This window comes from Phodopus roborovskii, unplaced genomic scaffold (assembly GCF_943737965.1).
Source record: "Phodopus roborovskii unplaced genomic scaffold, PHOROB, whole genome shotgun sequence".
NCBI lineage: Eukaryota > Metazoa > Chordata > Mammalia > Rodentia > Cricetidae > Phodopus > Phodopus roborovskii.
Genome location: NW_026126541.1, coordinates 12,578,021 through 12,601,500, shown reverse-complemented (window position 1 = coordinate 12,601,500; position 23,480 = coordinate 12,578,021). Strand labels below are relative to the sequence as shown.

Here is a 23,480-nt window from a genome sequence, read left to right as displayed (position 1 = left end):
CTTCCTGCTGCCTTCTTGTCAAGACACAGCCAGAACCATGGCTGCCTGCAGGCTACATGACCCCTGTCGTGATGACAATGGACTGAACTCTCTGAGGCTGTAAGTGAGCCACCACCACAATGAAATGTTTTCTTTGCAAGAGTTGCTGTGGTCATGGAGTCTCTTCACAACAAAACAACAACAACAAAAACCAAAACCAAGCAAACAAAAAACCCTAAGACACTGCACATGTCACTAAAAAGGGAAAGAGGCTAATTCTGCTGTCACAGATTTTGCCCTGACAAATTTCATACCCGAGCATAAAAATGACACTAAGTCATGTGACTAGGATGTTCATTCTTCCCAGCTTCCCTTGTTTGGGACTTTGGTGTGTGTCCCCTTTGGTGGAGTCCAGCAGGGGAAGGGTTAGGGTTAGGGTTAGGGTTAGGGTTAGGGTTAGGGTTAGGGTTAGGGTTAGGGTTAGGGTTAGGGTTAGGGTTAGGGAGTAGCGTGGGCTGCTGACTTACCAGAGGGCCAGCTCAAACTCCGGGAGAGACGAGTAACTGGCTAGATAGGTACCACAGTAGCTGAAGCTAAGTAAGGTGTAGTCCAGGAGGACATTGCCTGAAATAGAAAATCCATGACAGGGACTTAACTGTCACATCCAGATGAGCTCACAGCCTCCTAGTGATTCCCATGTACTTCTAAAGTACTTTGCTAGGAAGTAAGTGATCTTCCGGCCAGTGGCTAAGATTGTGAACGATCTTTTGTTGGTGGTAGTTTTTGTCTTGTTATTTTCTTTCAAACAAGGCCTTTTATGTAGTTGCAATTAGCTTCAAAGTCATGATCTTTAGACTTTGCCTGATTTGAAATGGATGCCCCTTAATGTCTCATAAATATGAGACATTGGAAGTAGAACAGTTATTCAAGCTTCAAGTGTCTTAGGGGGTTGTAATATTTCTAGATAACATATGAAATGGTTTCTTCCAGTTCTTAGACAACTTTCTTTATATGTCTAGCTGAGGAAATGCATCATTGCTTTTAAAGCCTTAGTAATTGAGATGTTTACAAGGTAGCTCTTGGGGAGACAGCATGAAGAACATTCTCATGTCTGTCTCGAAGGGAAGGGACAGGGCTGAGTTTTTCCTCACTGTGGTTGCTTGGGCCCAAGGTCAGCCTTGATATTTGTGCCTATTTGTTTGTCCTAAGTATTTTAATGGCTGTTTCCATTTTCACACTTCGTGTGTGTGTGTGTGCATGCGTGCGCGTGCACGCGTGCGTGTGGTGTGACATGGGTACAGATGCCTGCAGAGGCCAGACAAAGGCTGTCAGATCTTCAGCTGGAGTTACTGGGGCTGTGAACTTGTGGGTGCTGGGATCTCAGGTCCTCCGCAGGGGACACAGGTGCTCCTGACTGCTGAACCATCTCTCCAGCCCCGTACTTCCCATGATAAACTGACTCTAGTGTTCCTTGAAGTGTGGCTTTGTCATTACATTCATTTAACATGGCCTAATCACCAAAAAATATGTATTGAGCATGTAATGAAAATGGGATAAGACCTTAATACAAGCATTTTATATCTTTCCTTGTTCTATCAACAACATTAATATCAAGTAAGTTCTAATTGTTATATAATATATAAATATTATTATACATTCAAAAAATTTAAATATATGATGCTTTGAAGAGAATTTTTAAAAGCCTAGGAAGAAAAAAATATGTATTTTCATGAGCCTAACACCAAGTTGGGTGCGTTTCTTTTCTGCTCTTTTTTCCTCTCAGGCAGTGTCTCATGTATCCCAGGCTGGCCTTGGATTCACTGTGTAGCTGAGGATGGCCTTGACTCCAAATCCTCTTGCCTCTTCCTCCCTAGTGCTGGGATTACAGGTGTGTATTACCATGCTCAGTGGTATGTCTTTACATGTAAAATACATGCAAATATACATTATATATATATAACTTCTCTATTTATAGTTATAGTATATGTTGATTGAATATTGTATATAAAATGCTCCATTAAAAATATAATTTAGATCACACAAGGCATTCTATCTTATTGGTTTTCTTGTTTACACTACATTAAGCACGTTATCATGTTCTTAATATTTCCTTAAAGTTTTGATTGGTAATGCTTGCAATAATAACCCTCATGGGATTTTTAACATATTTACCACTGTTCATACACCAGGGCTGTGGGCTGTTGCCTTTAGAATGATGACAGTGCTTTTAACTCCTCTGTACACAAACCTATAACCATATTTCAGAGTACTGCATGCCATAAAATTGAGCTCTAACTCTCACAGTGGCCCCAGAAGGGCTCTACTGGTTTATGCTCTCACCCCCAGCAAGCAAGAAGCTACCAATTTCGCCATACTCTCACTGGCTCCAAAACCCTGAACCCAGCTGACGGAAACAAAGCCCCTGGGTTTACACACACTACAAAACTGTCTTCACCTGTGTGCTGTATGCTTGTGTTTGTGTGTGGGTGAGCATGCACCTGTCAGAGGGCACCCGGGTGGGTCGATTTCTCTCCTCCCGCTTCTATGTGGGGGCTGGCTTTGAACTCTGTTCAGCAGGCTTGTGAAGCAATACCTTTTGTCTGCTGAGCCATCTTGCTGACCCTAAGCAGTCAGAACATTTTAATGCAATTCTTCATTTATGATTTGTGAACTGTCTGGGAAAGTTCCTTGTCATTCACTCATTCCTATGAGATGATGAGATGTCAGTCTTTCTTTACAGCTTCATAAATGCTGTGAGGACCTTTGATCATACTTTTTTTTTTTTTTACCATCTATTGTCCTCGTTCTATTATTTGATGCTAATTTTGTGATATGACTATTGTTTTACATTTGTTAGTAAATATGCCCATCCTTTTAAATAGTGTACTAGGTTCTTCCCCAACCTGAAATATTTTCTACTACTCAAATGGGTTTGCTTCTATTGAATCCTATTTTCATGGGGGTATGTGTTATGTGTAGGATGTCTATCTTGACATGTTAATTCAAATATTCAATTTTTCTTAACATCACTGTTGAAAATCCATATCCCTTGTAGTGTGAATTTCTTCATCATAGAACTCACTTTTCTGGATCTAGCTTTCTTCACACCTCCACTGATCTGGGGGTCTCCACAGGAACAACACTGTCCTAATTCCCTGAGCCTTTCAAAGTTACAAAGACCCTCTGCCTTTCATTTGTTTCAGAAACACATGGGAATTATTTAAGTACTCCCTGCTCTCTAAAATAATGACCTCATGAGTGACTTTCTGTGACAAATATTAAAAATGCATTTATTTATAACAATAATAATTTCTATCCTGGAATATGTCTCTATGGAATTATATATTTAAATATATAGTGTACAACTTTTTACTTAATATATATTTAAGTCTGGATCACTGATATGTCTGAATTATTTCTAAGTATTTAATCTACTTGTGTGGGCATTTATTCTGAAGTCAGTACCCTTGCTAAGCACCCCTTCTTAAGTTCCAGTGGACTATTTCTGTCCCACAGCTACACATTTCTGTTAAATGTTTTATTGTATTGGTTAGATCTATACACTAAATGACACTGATGATAATGGGTGTCCTTGATGATTTGTTTTTATTGTGAATTCTTCTAGGGATTCCTTATGCAATATGGATGTTGTCTTCTGGTTTCAAATAATGTCCAATTGCTTGCCCAGGGCTGGGGGCATCTTTTCATTTTTGTTGTTGATGTTGTTTTTTGTTTGTTTGTTTGTTTTGTTTTGTTTTTGAGACAGGGTTTCTCTGTGTAGCTTTGGCTGTCCTGGAACTCGATTTGTAAACCAGGCTGGCCTCGGACTCACAGAGATCTGCCTGCCTCTGCCTCCCAAGCACTGGGATTAAAGACATGCACCATGTCTGGCAAGCTGGGGGCATCTTAAATATGAAGTGTGGCTATAGTCTACACAAACAGTCCCCTACTTATGACTGGGTTATATTGACTGGATGATGTTTTTATTAAGGTAGCTTAATGTATGAAGAACACAGATTACTCCAGAAACAACATGTAAACTACAGTGATGGTGTCTGACTGGATCCAAACACCTGTTTGGCCCACATGATTCTGAAACTAACACGTGATTCTGAAACTAAGGCTCCTCCAGGAATCAGCTTCTTGACCTTGCTGCCTGTGGATTTGTCCTTGTTATTTAGTTGGAGGCAGGGTCTTGCTTTTAGTTCAGGGTGGTATTACACTCTGGATCCTTCTTCCTCTGCCTCCCAAAGAATGGGTTACAGATGTGTGTAATCACAACACTCAGATTCAGGTTGTGTTAAATGGGGGCAGGCAAGTCCATGGAGGTCAGCTGTATCTGTGAATGACTTAACAGTAATACAAAAATAAAAGTAACCATGGACTAGTGCTTGGTGTATGTGTGCACACGCACATGCTTGCACACTCACGTGTGCTCCTCTAGCATCACCACAAATGAAACTTTGAACAACATGTTTAGCACCATTTTGTGGTTAAGAACAGTGGGTTTAGACTTGTGTTTATTAGTTACACAAGCATCAGAATTCCGACAAGTCACCTGGAAAGATGAAGAAATGTTGTCCCTGAAAGGTCAATTTTCTAACCCATGTTTCTCACAGTTTAAAACACTCATGAATCACCTGAGAACTATTGTTAAAACTAAGGTGATGGTTTGGTAGGTCTGGGGTGGGAGCTGATTTGTACATTTTTGAGGGAGTGCTTGTTTTTCTAACTTGCCTAGGCTAGTCTCTAGCTCTTGAGCTCAGATAAGTCTCCCTTTTCCGCCTCTAAGTTTCAGGGTGCACACAAGGTTTGACCACTTCTATCCAAAACAGCCCTTTTGTAATACAAAACACCTTCATTTGGAAGAACTAGATTTGCCCACATAACAACATTCTTCAGTTGTCAGGTGTGGTGGTGCTGTAACCCTTTAATCCCAGCTGTCAGGCAGTAGAGGCAGGTGGATCTCTGTTTGAGGCCATCCTGGACTACAGAGTTCCAGGACAGCCAGGGTTATACAGAGAAACCTTGTCTTGAAAAACCAAGCCAACCAGACAGACAAACAAACAAACAATCCTTCGGTTCCAGGGGTGGGAGGGTGGTGTGGGGAGGGTCTCCCAGATACCTTTTAATTTGTTTTTTCTAGTCAGTGCAGGAAAGCTGTATATGTGGATGATGGGTTTTAGTCTTCGGTCAGAGAAAGCCACAACTTCACCAGGAACGTTAGTTGTGACAACGCCCACAATTCCATTAATACACTGGAGCACAGTCTTCTTCTTGGTCTCAAGGTTAATGAATATTACGTAGTTCCCAGAAGGGTAGCAGATGGTGCAGTCGTTGACGAAATGAACATTCTGACTGGGGAATCCTTGCACCCATCTTTGAGAAAAGAGAGATCACCGTCAGTATAATACATTTGCTTTTCCTTTTTAACACATCGACTAGAAACCCATCAAAACCTTTGGAATACATCCGTTCCTTTTTTAACTCCCTTTCCGCTCCAATTGCTCAGAGAAACACACACACTCACTGTGAGACCAGCATGAGCCAATGAGCTATAGACATTTAAAGATCAATAGGTCTTGGGTCAGCTCTTTAGGTAAAAAGAAGCTTGCAAATATATGTATGTAGGTATATGTATACACACACACACATATGTATACACACGCGCGCGCGCACACACACACACACACACACACACACACACACACACACACACCATGCATACCAATATGCATAAATCCGGAGTGAGAGGGAGGAGCAGGAAGGGGTCACAGGGATGGGAATCGCCTGAGGCGATGCTGGTGAAGAGGGGTTGAATGTGCTGGAGCCAGGGGTCTGAACTTGCAGGGATACCGGGGCAGGAAGAGAGCGCAGAAACAAAGGATGGAGGAAAGCAATACTGCGCAAACAAATGAGGGTCCCTGCAGCAGGATGGCGGTGGGGTGGGGTGGGAAACTGAGGACCGGTCATCCGGGGAGGAAACCGGGGAGGACTGAAGAGGCTGCCAGGCGGGTCTGCAGGGGGAACCGAGGGGTGGGGTGGGGGTCCCGGCGGGGTTTCCTGGAGCCCCCCGCCCCGCGCGCCCGCGATGCCGCACCTCACGGACAGGGAGGCGCCGATGAAGTGCGTGGAAACATCTTCGCGCTCTCGGCCTTGCGCCATGGCCACTCTCAGGCCACTCAGGGCCGCGGCCGTTACTCTGGGGTCCTGCCGGGTCGGGCTTAGGCACCCGCCGAGACGCCACTGTTTACACCCGTATCCCGGAGACCGGAGCCCCGCGCCCATTGGCTGGCGGCCACGCCCATAGGCGAAGAGGGAAGCGAGGGGTGGTACTCCTGTATGTGGACGCTGGTTCTGCCCCAGGCAAATAGTTTCGGTATTAATAAATGTCAGACAACTCTTAATTTTGCATGCTGCCCCCGCCACGCTGCTCCTAGCGACACGCCGGGAAATATTTCATTTATTTCTCTGACTGGCTGAGCCTGCTTCCCCCCCCCCCCAAAGAAAAGTGAGAAGCCTGAGATTACAGAACCCAGGGCTGAAGGCCAGGTCAGAATCCAAAGCGCCAAGGACTCAATGACTTTCAGGCGTCACCTTTGATACCACAGGGAGGCAGATGGAAGCAAGCTGGCGAATGATAGATCATGCTCTTCTCGCCTCATCGCCTTCTTCCTCCTATCTAATCCTTTTCCTTCCTGGGGCTTCTCCCTCCTTTCTCCAGCTCTTTCTGTCCTACCCAGCCACTGTCAATGTAAATCAGCAAACAAAACAAAACCCAAACAGAGGCTCTCCAAAGAAAATAATATATATTTGGGAATGGCAGAGTATGGTCCCAGGAACATCCACAACATAACTGTGTTACAGTCTGCAGGGAAAGGTACCCTGGCAATCAGGAAAGTCATCCCGTGCTGCAAACCTCATCCAAGAAATGTGCTGGGAGCGAAAAACCCAGGAGGGTGGCTGCCTCTGCTCTGGGGACAAGCAACAGGGAACTGAGCAGAAGGTAGGCTTTGTATAGGGTTTCTTAGAGTTTGGGGCTTTTCAGGGTGGCCTGGGATTGCTGGGAATTTTGTGGCCTGATCTTGGGGCAAGCTCAGGGATTTGTGGGATTTTTTTTTTTTTCTTGGGCTTAGGGTCAAGTCAGGGTCAGAGTGGTCTTTCCTTGGGGGGGGGGGAGGGTTGGTATCAAGTAAGCCTGTTCTCTCCCTGGCCACTTTACCTTACAATAATAAACTATGAGTGTGTATAAGTAGGTTGAAGTATGAAGATGTTTTAAAGGACAACAAAGAGTATATCAAATATTTGAAACACTAATCCACAGCTACAATGTTTAATAAAGAGAATGATGAGGTAGGGCAGAAAGACAGGCATGGGAAAGAAAAGGACCCACTAGCTCGAGTCTGGCAAGTGAGAATCAAATGTTCCAACCCATTATCACATGCATGGGGCCTTATTCCCTTCCAGCTGTAGAACTGAAGTTTTCTAAGACTCTCGTCAGAATTTGCCTTCCCAGTACAAGGACATGTCTAAGCCCCCTTGCGCAATCCTAGTGGCCTATGGTCATACCTCATCTTTTTTTGTTTTGCTTTTTGAGACAGGGTTTCTCTGTGTATCTTTGTAGACTAGGCTGGCCTCGAACTCACAGAGATCCGCCTGCCTCTGCCTCCCCAGTGCTAAGATTAAAGGTGTGTGCCACCACCGCCTGGTGCATACCCCATCATTTAAACTCCATTTAAGGCATCTCCTATAATCTCATGTATCAAGAAGAAAAAGAAAAAGAAAAGAAGTGTGGTTTTTAGCAGCCTTTTAAGATGCAGCTTCAGAGCTGCCAAAATTGTATATGAAGTTACTACTAAGACACTCAACTGGAACTCTCGTGGGAATCCCGCACCCACGCTAGGCTGCTTTATTCTTCCGCTGGGGATCTTTCTTTCTCTTTAAGCCCTGTACTTAAAACTCTATGCTAAAGGTGTTTTAATAAACTCTTTTTTTGAGAAGAAGCACAGTCTTGGGGTGCTTCATTCCTTCAGTTCTTTCTTTCTGTCCAGTTCTGTCTTTATTTTTCCTTTACTACTTATATATCCCAACAAAATCTTTCAACCAGTATAAAAACTACAATATGGTTACATTCTATTTTTCAAGTCAATGATTTCAGTGAATATAGGTAAAAAGCAAACAAACAAACAAAAAACAAACATGTCTACCATTTCCCTTGCATGGTTAAGCAATGCCATCCCAAGAACCCCACATGCATTCATATCTAAGTAATGTGCTATAGATTAACAGAGTGTGAACAGCAGGGCATTTTTCTCAGTTAGTTCTATTACTGGAAGGCTGCATATCGTGCTTACAAAGAAAGAAACTATCACTTTATTACTTATCTTGAAAGGTAATCTTATAAGGAATCTTAAAAGAATCAATCACAAACTTAAATTTTTATATATGAAAAGCGCTCTACTTTAAATTTTTAGGGTGCATTCCCACTCATCAACAGTTTTTTTTTTTTTTTTTTTTTTTTTTTTTTTTATATTAGGAAGCTGAGGGCAGATGTTAAGTGTAGTTTTTCCCGCCAGTCTTTTCCCTCTGCCGTGCCAGAGCCAAATAACACACAAAGACTCTGTATTAGATATAATTCTGTTGGTCTGTTACTAGCATTTCTTATTGGCTAGCTCTGTCTTAAATATTAACTCATTTCTATTAATCTAAGTACTTCCACGTGGTCTTATCTTACTGGAGAGAGGGGCTGGCGTTCTACTCTCTCCGTCCTCCATCTTGAAACTCCTCCCTACTACTTCCTCTCTCCTGCTAGTCTCCTAGTCCTGCCTATCTTGCTTTCCTATTGGCCAACAGTGCTTTATTCATTAACCAATAAGAGAATCATATTTAAAGAATGACATCTCTCATCAGGTAGAAATGGGTGCATGGAATTAATCATCACCTTTGATCACCAACCAATCACAGCAAGAAAGGCAGGTCAGCTCAAAGTAATTGGGCTGCTTGGTCTTGTTCCCTGACTGTCCAAAATTCCCTCACTCAACCATGTGCCTTTCTAAAATCTTAGATGGTCTTCTTGTTTTTTTAACCTTCAAGATATTTAACAAAAAATATCTTAATCAAAGCTTTGTTTTGGTTGTGATGCACTCTGAAACCTGTGATCACATCTCCTTAGCATTAAGATGACAAGAATTTAAGCTAGCTGGGCTCCTGGTATTCAAATGTTTTTCTTAACTATTAACCTAAGCCACGGTGTCTCCAGCTTCTCAGTACAAACTCATGTTCTAGCTGTGTGGTGCTCCCTAGTGTTATTTTCATTTATTTATTTATTTATTTATTTATTTATTTATTTATTTAGTGGCAGTAAAGCTTTTATTTATTTCTTTTTCTTTTACGTACCAATTCCAATTCCCCCTCTCTCCCCTCTTTCCACTCCGCCCACCTTCCATTCATCCCAACTCCCACCACCACGTTGAGCAGGGCCAAGGCCGTCCCCACTGTGTCTAGGCTGAGCAGGGTATCTCTTCATAGGAAAAAAGTTCCCAAAAGTCAAGTCAACTCATGCATTCGGGATAGATCTTGGTCCCACTGCCAGTGGCCCCATAAACTGGCCAAGCCATGCATGTCGCCTGCTGTCAGGGGGTCTAGTTTGGCCCTATGCAGAGTCCAGAGTCAGTGAGCCCCCACCAGTTCAGATCAGCTGTTTCTGTGGGCTTCCCAATCCTGGTCTTGACTCCTTTGCTCATACGATCCCTCCTCCCTCTCTTTGACTGGACTCCAGGAGCTCAGCTCGGTGCTTAGCTGTGGATCTCTGCACTTGCTTCCATCATTACTGGATGAAGGTTCTATGATGACAATTACAGTAGTCCTCAATCTGATTACAGGAGAAGGCCAGTTCAGGCACCCTCCCTCTTAACTATTGCTTAGAGTTTTATCTGGGGGCCATCCTTGTGTGTTCCTGGGAATTTCCCTCGTGCCAGGTTTCTCCATAATCCCATAATGACTCCCTCTATCAAAATAATGCTTTCCTTGCTCTCCCTTTCAGTCCTTCCCCCAACTTGACCATCCTTTTCCCTCATGTTCTCCTCCCCATCCACTGTACCCGTCTTCTCTCCCCTTCCACCCACTTCCTCCCTCTCACACACCCAATTTACTTAGGAAATCTTTATTTTCCCCTGCTAGGCCGATCCATGCATGTCTCTCAGGGTCCTCATTGTTACCGCCATAGCTTCTCTGGGATTGTGAGTTGTAGGCTGGTTACCCTTTGCTCTACAACTAATATCCTCTTATGAGTGAATACAATACCACATTTGTCTTTCTGGATCTGGGTTACCTCACTCAGGATGGTTTTTTCCTAGTTCCATGGATTTACCTGCAAATTTCAAGATGTCAGTACAATGGAGTACTGAGTAGTACTCCATTGTGTAATGTATCACATTTTCTTTACCCACTCTTCAGTTTAGGGGCATCTAGGTTGTTTCTAGGGTCTTGTTTTTATGAATAATACGGCTATGAACATAGCTGAGCAAATGTCCTTGTGGTATGAGAGTGCACCCTTTGGGCATACGCCCAAAAGTGATTTTGCTGGGTCTTGAGGTAGATTGATTCCCAATTTTCTGAGAAACAACCATACTGATTTCCAAAATGTCTGCACAAGTTTGCAATCTCACCAGCCATGGAGGAGTGTTCCTCTTACTCCACGTTCTCTCCATCATAAGGTGTCATCAGTGTTTTTGATCTTAGCCATTCTGCCAGGTGTAAGATGGTATCTCAGACTTGCTTTGGTTTGCATTTCCCTGATAGCTAAGGATGTTGAGCAGTTCCTTAAATGTTTCTCAGCCATTTGAGATTCTTTAGTTGGGAATTCTCTGTTTAGATCCATATCCCATTTTAAAAACTGGATTATTTGGTATTTTGCTGTCTAGTTTCTTGAGTTCTTTGTATAGTTTGGAGATTAGCTCACTGTCAGATATGGGGTCGGTGAAGATCTTTTCCCATTCTACAAGCTGTCGTTTTTTGTCTTATTGACTAAGTCCCTTACTTGCAGAAGCTTCTCAGTCTCAGGAGACTGAGAATTTGCTAATTGTTGCTCCCAGTGCCTTTGCTATTGCCGAAGTGCCTCCTGTGCCAATGCTTTCAAGGGTGCTTGCCACTTTCTCTTCTTTATTATTTTTAAAATTTAAGTTAGAAACAATCTTATTTAATATATCAATCCCAGTTCTCTCTCTCTCCCATGCCCCTCCCCCACTGACCCCCATCCTATCCCTGTTCTGCTCCATAGAAAGAGTGGGGCCTTATATGGGTGATCATCAAAGTCTGTCACATCATTTGGGGCAGGGCCTAGGCCCTCCCCCGTGTCTAGGCTGAGAAAGTGTCCCTATATGGGGAGTGGGCTCCCAATGTCCATTCATATACTAGGTATAAATGCTGTTCCATTACCAGGGACCCCATAGATTGCCCAGGCCTCCTAACTGACACCCACGTGCAGAGTTCCATCCTATGCTGATTTCCAAGCTGTCAGCCTGAGGTCCATGAGCTCCCACTTGTTCAGCTTTTTATGTGGGTCCCCAGCATGGTCTTGACCCCTTTGCTCATCACTCCTCCCTCTCTACAACTGGATTCCAGGAATTTGGCTCAGTGCTTAGCTGTTAATCTCTGCTTCTGTTTCCATCAGCTACTGGATGAAAGTTCTATGATGACATATAATAAGGTAGCCATCAATCTCATTATAGGGGAAGGGTATTTAAGACAGACTCTCCCCCATTGCTTAGATTCTTAGTTGGGGTCATCCTAGTAGATTTCTGGACATTTCCCTAGTGCCAGATTTCTCTCTAAACCTATAATGGCTCCCTCTAGTACTGTATCTCTTTTCTTGCTCTCCTCTATTCTTCCCCTGACTCAATCTTCCTGCTCCCTTATGTCTTCCTCCTCCCTCCTTTTCTCCCCCTCTTTCTCCTAACCCCCTCTCCCTTCCCTATGTGCTCCCAATTTGCTCTGGAGATCTTGACCCTTTCCCCTTCTCCAGGGGACCATGCATGTTTCTCTTAGGGTCCTCTTTGTTTTCTAGCTTCTCTGGAGGTGTAGATTGTAGGCTGACAATCCTTTGCTCTATGTCTAATATCCATATATGAGTGAGTACATGCCATGTTTGTCTTTTTGTGACTGGCTTACCTCACTCAGGAAGGTTTCTTCTACTTCCATCCATTTTCCTGAAAATTTCAGGATTCCGTTTTTTTTTTTTTTTTTTTTTTTTTTTTTCTTCCCATTGAGTAATACTCCATTGTGTAAATGTACCACATTTTCTTTATTCACTATTCAGTTGAGGGGCATCTAAATTGCTTCTAGGTTCTTGCTATTACAAATAATGCTGCTATGAACATAGTTTTACGGATGTCCTTGTTGCATGAATATGCATCCTTTGGGTATATGCCTAAGGGTGGAATTGCTGGATCTTGAGGTAGACTGATTCCCATCTTCCTGAGGAACCACCATACTGATTTCCAAAATAGCTGTAGAAGTTTGCACTCCCACCAGCAGTGGAGGAGTGTTACCCTTTCTCCACATCCTTTCCAGCATAAACTGTCATTGGTGTTTGTGATTTTAGTCATTCTGGCAGGTGCAAGATGGTTTCTCAGAGTTGTTTTGATTTTCATTTCCCTGATGGCTAAGGATGTTGAGCACTTTCTTAAGTATCTTTCAACAATTTTGGATTCCTCTATTGAGAATTCTCTATTTAGTTCTGTGTCCCACTTTTTAATTGGATTGTTTGGTGTTTTGGTGACTAGCTTCTTGAGTTCTTTGTACATTTTGGAAATCAGCCCTCTGTCAGATGTGGGGTTGGTGAAGATCTTTTCCCATTCTGTGGGCTGCTGTCTTGTCTTGTTCACTGTGTCCTTTGCCCTAGAGAAGCTTCTCAGTTTCCCACTTTCTCTTCTATGAGGTCCAGTGTGGTTGGATTTATGTTTGCGGTCATTGATCCATTTGGACTTGAGTTTTGTGCATTGCGATAGATATGGATCTATCTGCAGTCTTCTACATGTCAGCATCCATTTATGCCAGCACCATGTGTTGAAGATGCTTTCTTTTTTCCATTGTGCAATTTTAGCTTCTTTGTCAAAAATCAGCTGTCCATAGGTGTGTGGGTTATCACACACCTATCAGGGTCTTTGATTCAATTCCATTGGTCCACCTATCTGTTTTTATGCCAATACCAAGCTGTTTCAATTACTATAGCTCTATAATAGAGCTTGAAATCAGAGATAGTGATGCCTACAGAAGTTAGTTTATTGTATAGGATTGTTTTGGCTTGGGTTTTTTGTTTTTTCATATGAAGTTGAATATTGTCCTTTCAAGGTCTGTGTAGAATTGTGCTGGGATTTTGATGGGTATTGCATTCAATCAGTAGATTGTTTTTGGCAAGATTGTCATTTTTACTGTGTTGATCCTACCTATCCAAGAGCATGGGAGATCTTTCCATTTTCTGATGTCTTCAATTTCTTTCTTCAAAGGCGTAAAGTTCTTGTCATACAGGTCTTCCACTTGTTTGGTTGGTGTTATCCCAAGATATTTTATGTTGTATGTGTTTGTGGAGGGTGATGTTTCTCTGATTTCTTTCTCGACCTGCTTATTATCTGTATATAGGAGGACTACTGTTTTTTTTTTTTAGTTAATCTTGTATTCTGCCACATTACTGAAGGTGTTTACCAGCTATAGGAGTTCTCTGGTAGAATTTTTGGGGTTACTTATGTATACTTATGTATACAACAACAAATAGTGAAAGTTGGACTTCTTTTCCAATATGTATCCCCTTGATATCCTTTTGTTTTCTTCTTGCTCTAGCTAGAACTTTGAGAACTATACTGAATAAATACAGAGAGAGTAGGCAGCCTTGTCTTGTTCCTGATTTTAGTGGAATCACTTTATATTTATCTCCATTTAGTTTGATGTTGGCTGTTGGTTTGCTGTATATTGCCTTTATTATGTTTAGGTATGTTTCTTTTATCCATAATCTCTCCAACAACTTTATCATGAAGGGGTGTTGTATTTTATCAAAGGCTTTTTCAGCATCTAATGAGATGATCATGTGTTTTTTTTCTTTCAGTTTGTTTATGTGGTGGATTACATTGAGTGATTTTCATATGTTGAACCATTCTTGCATCTCTGGGATAAAGCCTACTTGATCATGATGAATGATTTTTTTAAATGTGTTCTTGGATTTAGTTTGGCAGTATTTTATTGAGTATTTTTGCATCAATGTTCATGAGGGAGATTGGAATGTAATTCTCTTTCTTAGTTACATCTTTGTGTGGTTTGCATACCAGGGTAACTGTAGCCTCATAAAAGATGTTTGGCAATGTTCTTTATGTTTCTATTGTGTGGAACAATTTGAGAAGTATTGGTATTAGCTCTTCTTTAAAATTCTGGTAGAATTCTATGCTGAAACCATCTAGCCCTGGGCTTTTTTTGAGGGGGAGATTTTTGATGAGTGTTTCTATTTCATTAGGAGTTACAGGTCTATTTAATTTGTTTATCTGATCTTGATTTAGCTTTGGTATGTGGTACTTATTCAGAAAATTGTCCATTTCCTTGAAATTTTCCAACTTTGTGTAGTGCAGGTTTTTGAAGTCTAACCCGATGAGTCTTTGTATTTCCTCAGTGTCTGTTCTCATGCCTCCCTTTTCATTTTTGATATTGTTGATTTGGAGATTCCTCTCTCTGCCTTTTGGTTAGTTCGGATAAAGGTTTGTCTATTTTGTTGATTTTCTTGAAGAACCAACTGTCTCGTTGATTCTTTGTACTGTTTTCTTTGTTTCTATTTTATTGATTTCAGCCCATAAATTAATTATTTCCAGCCATCTCCCCTCCTGGCTGAGTTTGCTTTTTTTTTTTTTTTTTTTTTTGTTCTATAGCTTTCAGTTGTTCTGTTAATTCACTGGTGTGGGATTTCTCCAGCTTCTTTATGTAGGCATATACTGCCGTGAACTTTCCTATTAGCACTGCTTTCATTGTGTCCCATAAGTTTGGGTATGTTGTGCAGCCATTTTCATTGAATTTCAGGAAGTTTTTAATTTCTTTATTTCTTCCTTAACCCAGTGGTGATTCAGCCGAGCACTGCTCAATTTCCATGAGTTTATGGAACTTATGCACTTAGTGTTGTTTTTTAATTCTAACTTTAAGCCATGGTGATCTGATAAGAGATAGGGTTTTATTCCATTTGTGTGTGTGTGTGTGTGTGTGTGCGCGCGCGCGCATGTGTGTGTTTATCCATTGAGGTTTGCTTTGATATTGAGTATGTGGTCAATATTAGAGAAGGTTGCATGAGGTGCTAAAAAGAAAGTATATTATTTTGTGTTTGGGTAGGATGTCCTGTTGATGTCTGCTAAGTCCATTTGAGTCATAACATCTGTTAGTTCTTTTATTTCTCTGTTATGCTTCTGTCTGGTAGACCTGTCTAGTGCTGAGAGTGGGATGTTGAAGTCTCCCGTTATTAGTGTGTGGAAGTTGATGTGTGATTTAAGCTTTAGTAATGTTTCTCTTACAAATCTGGGTGCCCTTGTATTTGGGGCATAGCTGTTCAGGATTGAGTTTTCATCTTGATGAATTTTTGCTGTGATGAATGTGCAATGTCCTTTTCATCTCTTTTAGATAATTTTGGTTTGAAGTCTGTTTTGTTAGATATTAGGATAGCTACACCAAATTGTTTCTTAGGTCCATTTGATTGGAAAATCTTCTCCCAACCCTTTACTCTAAGGTAATGTCTGTCTTTGAAGTTGAGGTGTGTTTATTGTATGCAGCAGAAGGATGAATTCTGTCTATGTATCCATTCTGCTACCCTATGTCTTTTTATAGGCAAATTGAGACCATTGATTTTAAGGGATAGTAGCGACCAATGATTGCGAATTCCTGTTATTTTTTGGTTTTGGTGGTGATGGTAGTATTGTGTCTGCCTTTCACTTCTTTGGGATTTGCTGGTGTGGGATTATTGCCTGTGTTTTTGTGGGTGTAGCAAACTTCCCTGGGTTGGAGTTTTCCTTTCAGTACTCTCTGTAGGGCTGGATTTGTGGATAGGTATTGTTTAAATCTGGTTTTGTCAAGGAGTATCTTGTTTTCTCCATCTGTGGTGATTGAAAGCAATGCTGGGTGTAGTGGTCTTGGCTGGCATCCATGGTCTCTTAGTGTCTGCATAAGGCCTGACCAGGACCTTCTGGCTTTCATTGTTTCCATTGAGACAGACGTCAGGTGTAATTCTGATAGGTCTGTCTTTAAATGTTGCTTGGCCTTTTACCTTTGCAGCTCTTAATATTCTTCTGTATGTTTAGTGTTTTGATTATTATATGGCAAGGGGCCTCTTTTTGATTCAGTCTATTTGGTGTTCTGTAAGCTTCTTTTACTTTCATAGGCATGTCCTTCTTTAGATTGAGAAAATTTTCTTCTATAATTTTGTTGAGTGTATTTTCTGTGTTTGAGCTGGAGTTCTTCTTCTATCCTTATTATTATTACAAACAGTCTTTTCATGGCGTTGTAGACTTCCTGGATATTTTGTGTTAAGCATTTGTTGCATTTAACATTTCTTTGATCGTATCTTCAATGCCTGAGATTTTTCTCTTCTAGCTCTTGTATTTTGTTGGTTATGCTTGCTTCTGCAGTTTCTGGTCATTTCCCTCTGTTTGTGTTTCTCTGTGGCTTTGGAGCCTGTCCTGGAACTAGCTCTGTAGACCAGGCTGACCTCAAACTCACAGGGATCCACGTGCCTCTGCCTCTCAAGTTCTCCCCATTTGTGTGATCCACCAACGCCTGGCTTTAAGGGATTTTTTTTTTATTTCTTCCAATGTTTTGTTTGTCTTTTCTTCCATTTCTTTAAGGGAATTTTTCATTTCCTCTTTAGGGCCTCAATCATCTTCATGAAGTTATTTTAAGGTTGTTTTCTTCCGCTTCATCTGCATTGGGCTGTTCAGGTCTTGCTGATGTAGGACCACTAGTTTCTGGGGTGCTATGTTGCTCTTTGTGTTGTTTCCCGTATTCTTGCACTGTGTCTACCCATCTCTTCCTCCAATCAGTTCAGGTGGAGCCTGTGCTTCAGGGGTCTCTCTTCTTCCAGCTGTTGCAATTGGGGGCTGTGGCTCTGTTGACCACTGCTCCAGGTGCAGGCAGAGCAGAGCCTTCTGTGGTAGCTTCTCCTCCAGGTGTAGGGGGCCCAAGGGTCAGTGTGATTGTTCCTCTGTGTGCAGGCAGACCTGAGGCTCCAGTGGTTACTGACGTGGCTGGGTATCTGATACACAGATGGCACTGGATGCTGCCTGGGCACAGGTGCTCTTTCCCAGGCTAGAGGCCACTGCTGTCCATGCTTCTAGACTGCTTGCTCAGCCACTGATGCGCTCTCTCTCTCTCTCTCTCTCTCTCTCTCTCTCTCTCTCTCTCGGCTGCTGATGCTCTCACTCTCTTTCTTTCTTTTTTCAGACAGGGTCTCACTATGTATCTTCACTTGCCTCAGATTTATAGAGATCTGCCTGCTTCTGCCTTCTGGGAGCTAGAATTAAAATCACCTGCCACCACACTAGGCTTTTTCTTATTCTTAACCAACTCCAAATTTGCTCCCTATTGGCTTGTCCTGAAATTCTTGTGTGTGCATGCATGGCTGTGTGTGTGCATGTCTGTGTCCGTGCGTGTCTTGATCTCTGTGTGTAAGCCATGAATCCTGGACTTTACCCGAGTTAGGACACTCCTCCACTCCCAAGTAGATGAATTTCTCAGGCTGATTTGAGTGACCAGGTGGATGTGTGGAACCAAACTTCTTTCCCTGTTACTTCAGACACATAAATGGCCACATTTGTTTCTTTCCATGCGTTAGAATTTATTTTAGAGCAATAAGTTCACAAGCTACATCAATTCCACTGGCTTTAATTAATCAACTAGTCCTGGTTTCACCCGGTAACTTTGACCCTTGGCAGTCACAGTTCTATTCTACATTATATTATACATATGCATACACAATTTATGTTATAGGATGTGTGCATTATGGAATGACTAAGAAAGAGTTGAAGAGGCTGAAGGACTCAAGGCAAGAGTGGGCTCTGTGTAGATGGAAAGAGAGACATTTCGGAAGAGTAAAGAGGACACCAACTGGGACCCCAGGCACCCAAGTGCTCTGCCCTGAGGCTTTGACGAATAGATCTCCAAGCAGGAATCACTGTGCTCCAACAAATGGCAACTTGAGTAGACCAGATCAGAGAGCTGGAACCCCACGGACAGATCTGGGAGTTCCTTGTCTGCCGATCCTGTGGTGGAGGCACACAGGGGTCTAATGCTTCCTAATCCAGTGATGGACACTCTATCTTTCCTATTTTGCAAGGGGTGGGTTTGCAGCATTGTTGATTAGGTTTATCTGATGTAGTCTGGACACATCCATGTGACCATGTGCTCCTGATTTAATTTTCTAAATTTATAGATGGTAACAGTTTGTGAGAATGATTTATCGGCGTGTGTCTCATGGTTGGCATCTCACGAACTAGAGAAAGGGCAAGGCATAGACTGGAAGCGACTGTTCCATACAGTAGGGGGTGATATACAGCAGGTACAACCCGATTGCTGCAGTCTGTGGCTGAACACACAGTGGCTGGGCAGATGCCCTCTGGGAGTATCCTCTGTATGAGGCCTCAGTGCAGGACTGTAATCTGCAGTTTGTTTTCTGTGTGGTGGCTGTTGTCATGTGTCCAAGTCCCTCCCTTTGTAAACCCTTGGCTGGACTTGCTTTCTTTGCTTAAACTTGTATTAATCAATACAAGCCACTCCATTTTGACACTCACAACTTACACTTTTATGCTGTCTTCTCTCCTCGATGTCCTTCAAAAGCATCTGAGCATCTCCCACGCATTCAGGCATTGTGTCAGTTACTTGGAACCCAGAGGAGATGGGTAGAGGTCTACTTCATTGTATAAATATAGACTTTCGACACAGAAAGTGTCTGAGTCTGCCACTGCTGACAACACCAGGACACAGGACAGGAGACAGAGTGACAGGAAAAGAATGTCTTACTGATGAAAATCATGGGTGATGGTGGGTCAGACTCACTTAGCAATGATTAAACCCAAGCATTTCCCAGCCTTAGCACAACTGGCTTTGTGGGCTGAACTTGGGTGGTGAGGCCTACTCACTGTAGGAAGTTGAGTTACATCTCTGACGATTGCACTTCCACTGTTAAAGATATCCAGAAACATCTATGGATATTCATGGGAAAAGGGGGGGGGATCTCTCCTGGTTGAAAAATACGAAGAGCATTACAAATCTTCCTATGTTGCATAAATCCCTGATCTTCTGAATCTTGTAATAAGCCTGAGGAATTGCAGATGCGGAGAAACCTCAGGCTGGAGGAGGAAAAGGTGCAAATTGACTCTGATAGGCCATATGGCAAATTCACTAGGTACTGTAGTCTTGAACAAAGCATTTTCATATGATCAACCAGTCTACAGACAGAGCCAAGTAATAGGTTTTCTGAAGCCCAAGAATAGCTTTCTCCGCTGAGCAGTAAGCCAGATCAAGCTGAACTGAAAAAGTAAACGGACAGGTTTATTTGGGCAAAGCAACTCCCAGGTGGGTTCTCCAGCCCCAGAGATTGAGGTGGAGGGAGTCACGTACTGGAACTAAAGCAGGGACGTCCTATAGCCTGTGGGTGAGGGCTGATGATGGCTGCCTCAAGCTGGGTTTGTGCCCGAGTATGGTCAGAAACTGAACGATACTGTAGGTGGGGGGGGGGGGGGACCTGGGAGGTTGGCAACTTCAGGAGAGAAGCTACCACAGCCTTTTCCTTGTTGGAGTTTCTCTGAGAGGGCAGAATTTGGAGAGAGAGGAGGCTGGGGTGGGGGTTGGGGTGGGGGCTTCTGGGACCATGCAGGAGCGAGCTGGAGGTTCCAACAGAACACTCAGTGGTGTCCACTCAATGGTTGCAAGCGTAACAGACATGATGTGAATACATCAGGCCGTTTACCCTGTTCTAGTTCCTGCCAGCTAGCTGTGTAGGGACTGGGAAAGAGGAAAGAGGCTGATTTTAGGAAAAGTCTCAAGTTTCTGCGAAGTAAGAAGGGCAACCATTACAGCACATGTCAAGGTGTTATTTTAGGGCAAACCTGGTGGGATCCAATAATGTATGACTCAGTGGCGCGACCTTGAGAGGACGTTGCGACTCTCTCTGAAGAACGGTCTGACAGTGGAGATGCTTGTGGACAATGACTCAGGGCTTCTCAGGGGGTGGTCCTCACGACCACTTCCTCTCCGTGGCTCAGCATTTGTGCGGCCATCTGAAATACGTGGGTTTCATCTTGGCTTAGTCATAACACACTCAGAGTGCAAACATTCTGGACCCAGGACTTAATCGTGTGTGAGTGTGTGTGTGTGTGTGTGTGTGTGAGAGAGAGAGAGAGAGAGAGAGAGAGAGAGAGAGAGAGAGAATGCTGTTGACAGCATGCTTCTACTGAGTAACCAGTTAAATCCTCAGAGGTTTGGTTTGGTGGGGTTTTTGTTTGTTTGTTTTTATTCTATTTTTCCTTTTACTGGGCTCCCTGTGTGTCTTAATTTGTCTTCTCACAAAAGCTTAAAGACAGTAACACTTATAGCACAGTCTGTTTTTGCAGTTGATCTGACTTTCTGCCCATGGCTTTGTTTCTCGGGGTCTGTCATGTTTCCATGTTCCTTTGGACTAGGGAACCGTGCTTTCCCAAGCACATGCATGCCCTGTGGCTTTTCTGCCATGGCGAGTTGAGAAAGAATGCTGAGTTGTGCTCTATGATAAAAGCATGAGTCAACAAGAAGTAAAGGCTGAAGGAGTAGTGTACTTGGCTTCAGATGAAACAACGTGAACAGAACCTTTAACAAGTGGGAATATGAAGGGCAAAGACTGCAATCAAGGCCAGCCTGGGTGACACAGCAAAAACTGTCTCAGACAAAACCTTTACATATGTGTGGACCTTTACATATGTGTGGCCCCCTCTCATGGTTGGTCCAAATGGAGAGCAAAATGCCGTTGATGACCGCATATGTTTGTTCTCAGTTTCAAATAAAACACCGTTTTCCTGAAAGAGACAGAGCACATTAGAAGGAGGGCTGTGTGGGAAGAAGCCGGCTGTTTCAAATTAAATCTAAGGTAGAGTGGGTAGGGGAAATATCATTATAAAAGAATCGGAGGACTTGTACTCTGCATTTATTGGAATCACTCTTTAAAGCTCAGCCAAACTGTTTTCATAACACAGCTTATTTAGGAATAGACTTTTTTTTTTTTTCCTGTTTCATCTGTGGAGCTGAAAAAAAGGAAATTGCAAATGGCTTAAATTAAAATGTGGCTTTAGGCGGCTTGTTTTGAACCCAGGTCTTTTGAATTACGTTTCAGATCGTGCCTGTTAGCTCCCAGCACTGCCCTCTGTGCCTATAATAACTTTTAATTTAAGGACACAGCAAACTCGCTCTCTTACTGTCTGGGGACTTTATTCTAAGCCATGGACATCCTTCCTGTGGGTTCAAACTGCTGTAGGGCTGCCACCCAGCCTACAGCTATTTTAAGACAGCCCTGGTTTTAGGGGTCTCAAGTTGTGAGGGAATGTGACTCTCAGAGTGATATGGTAGCAGTTTTAGGAGAATGTAAGCCCAGACTGCAGTCAGGAAAACAGCTCTGCCCCTTTAAAGTGCACTGACTTTGAGGTAGCCTCTGACCTTGTCTTAGTTAGGTTCTTACTGCTGTGAAGAGACACCAAGACCACAGAAACTCTTCTTTGTTGTGGTTGGGTTTTTTGTTTTGTCTTGTTTTTGTTTTTGTTTTCTTGAGATAGGGTTTCTCTGTGTAGCTTTGGAGCCTGTCCTGGAACTCACTCGGTAGACCAGGCTGGCCTCGAACTCACAGAGATCCACCTGCCTCTGCCTCTGGAGTGCTAGAATAAACAACTTGTGTCAACCCCTCCTGGCCTGACCATGTCAACTCTTATAAAGGAAACATCTAATTGTAGTGGTTCATTTAACTTTCAGAGGTTCAGTCTATCATGGCGGGGAGCATAGCAACATGCAGGCAGGTATGGTGTTGGAGAAATAGCCTACATCTTTTAGGCAATAGGAAGTGGACAGACCATCACACCAAGCAAAACTTGAGAAAAAAACCTCAAAGCCCACCCCTACAGTGACACACTTCCTTTTTTTTTAAAATTTTTTCATTCATTTTACATACCAACCATAGTTCCCCATCCCTCCCTTCCTCCCACTCCCCATCCCTCTTCCCCAACCAACCCCCATCCATTCCTCAGAAAGGGTAAGGCCTCCCATAGGGACTCAACAAAGCCTGGTGCATTCAGTTGAGGCAGGACCAAGTTACCTGCCCCCAGCCCGATATCAAGGCTGAGCCCGGCATCCTGACACATGGAATGTGCTTCAAAAAGCCAGCTCATGCACAGTGGCACATTTCCAGCAGAAGGTGTGGCCCAGATTAAAGTGTGCCCTCCAGCCTCAAGGACTGTATTAAAGGTTTGTGACATCCAGCCTCCTCCAGCAAAGCCACACTTCCTCTAACAAGGCCATACCTCTTAAGTACCACTCCCTATGAACTTATAGGGGCCAAACACATTCAAATTACCAAAACCTCTACATTTCTCATCCATGAGATGATACTAGCATTCAGTTCTCAGGAATTTTTTACAGGTGAATTTAGTCAACTAGATTATCTCTAACATACTGTTCTATAGCATTTTTACTTAATAATGTATTTCGAACATGTTTTTATGGTTGCACAAAAAGCTCTACTTCATCTTTTAGACAGTGTGGTGATATGCTATTTATGATTTAATAAAGATTGCCTGAAGTATCAGAATGCAAAGTCAGCCACATTAGTCAGCTATCGAAGCTGGGTGGTGGTGGCACACACACCTTTAATTCCGGGACTCAGGAGACACAGGTAGATGGATCTCTGTTAGTTCAAGGCTACTCTGAGCTACAAGAAATTAATCCAGTCTAAAAGAGAAACAGCTCACACAGTGGAGATCTCAGCACTTGGGATCACATGCCTTTAATCCCAGGTTTTGAGAGGTATAAAAGGAAGAGGCAAAGGGGTTTGGTGGAGAGCATTGTCATGAGGATTTGTAGAAACGGGATTGCCATTTCAGACTGAGGTAGAGGTAAGAACTAGTGCTCGGCTGTTTTGCTTTTCTGATCTTCAGCTTGAAGCTTGAACCCCAATATCAGTCTCGGGGTTTTCATTATTCATATTACAAGACAGTTGCCTTCAAAGCATAGGTTTTGTATTCACTTTCCTCCCCATGAGCCAAAATATTTATTTATTCATTTCTGGAATTTCAAGTACTCCTTGCTGACATCCCTGGCCTGAGATTCTTTGCCATAGTTCTTAACCACTACACAAATGTGGTTTTCTCTCTCCACCAATTTTACAGAGGCCTACACATTCTCCTAGTTACTTGTCTTCAGCCTTCATACATTGATTTGGTGCTCAGCACAAAGTTTCCCACCAACCTGACATATCA

General features: G+C 42.8%; 1 protein-coding gene across 1 annotated transcript in view; it reads right to left on the bottom strand.

Moving 5' to 3' along the window:
• Positions 1-6,176, bottom strand: part of Cfap43 (cilia and flagella associated protein 43) — an 84,711-nt gene extending 78,535 nt beyond the window's left edge. Inside the window, exons 1-3 of the mRNA XM_051199725.1 lie at positions 6,080-6,176; positions 5,105-5,358; positions 507-603 (exon numbers count right to left, since the gene is read on the bottom strand). Coding sequence (XP_051055682.1) covers positions 507-603; positions 5,105-5,358; positions 6,080-6,144 — 416 coding nt within the window. The 5' untranslated portion in view covers positions 6,145-6,176. The remainder of the gene's footprint in view (positions 1-506; positions 604-5,104; positions 5,359-6,079) is intronic.
• Positions 6,177-23,480: the final 17,304 nt, after the last annotated feature.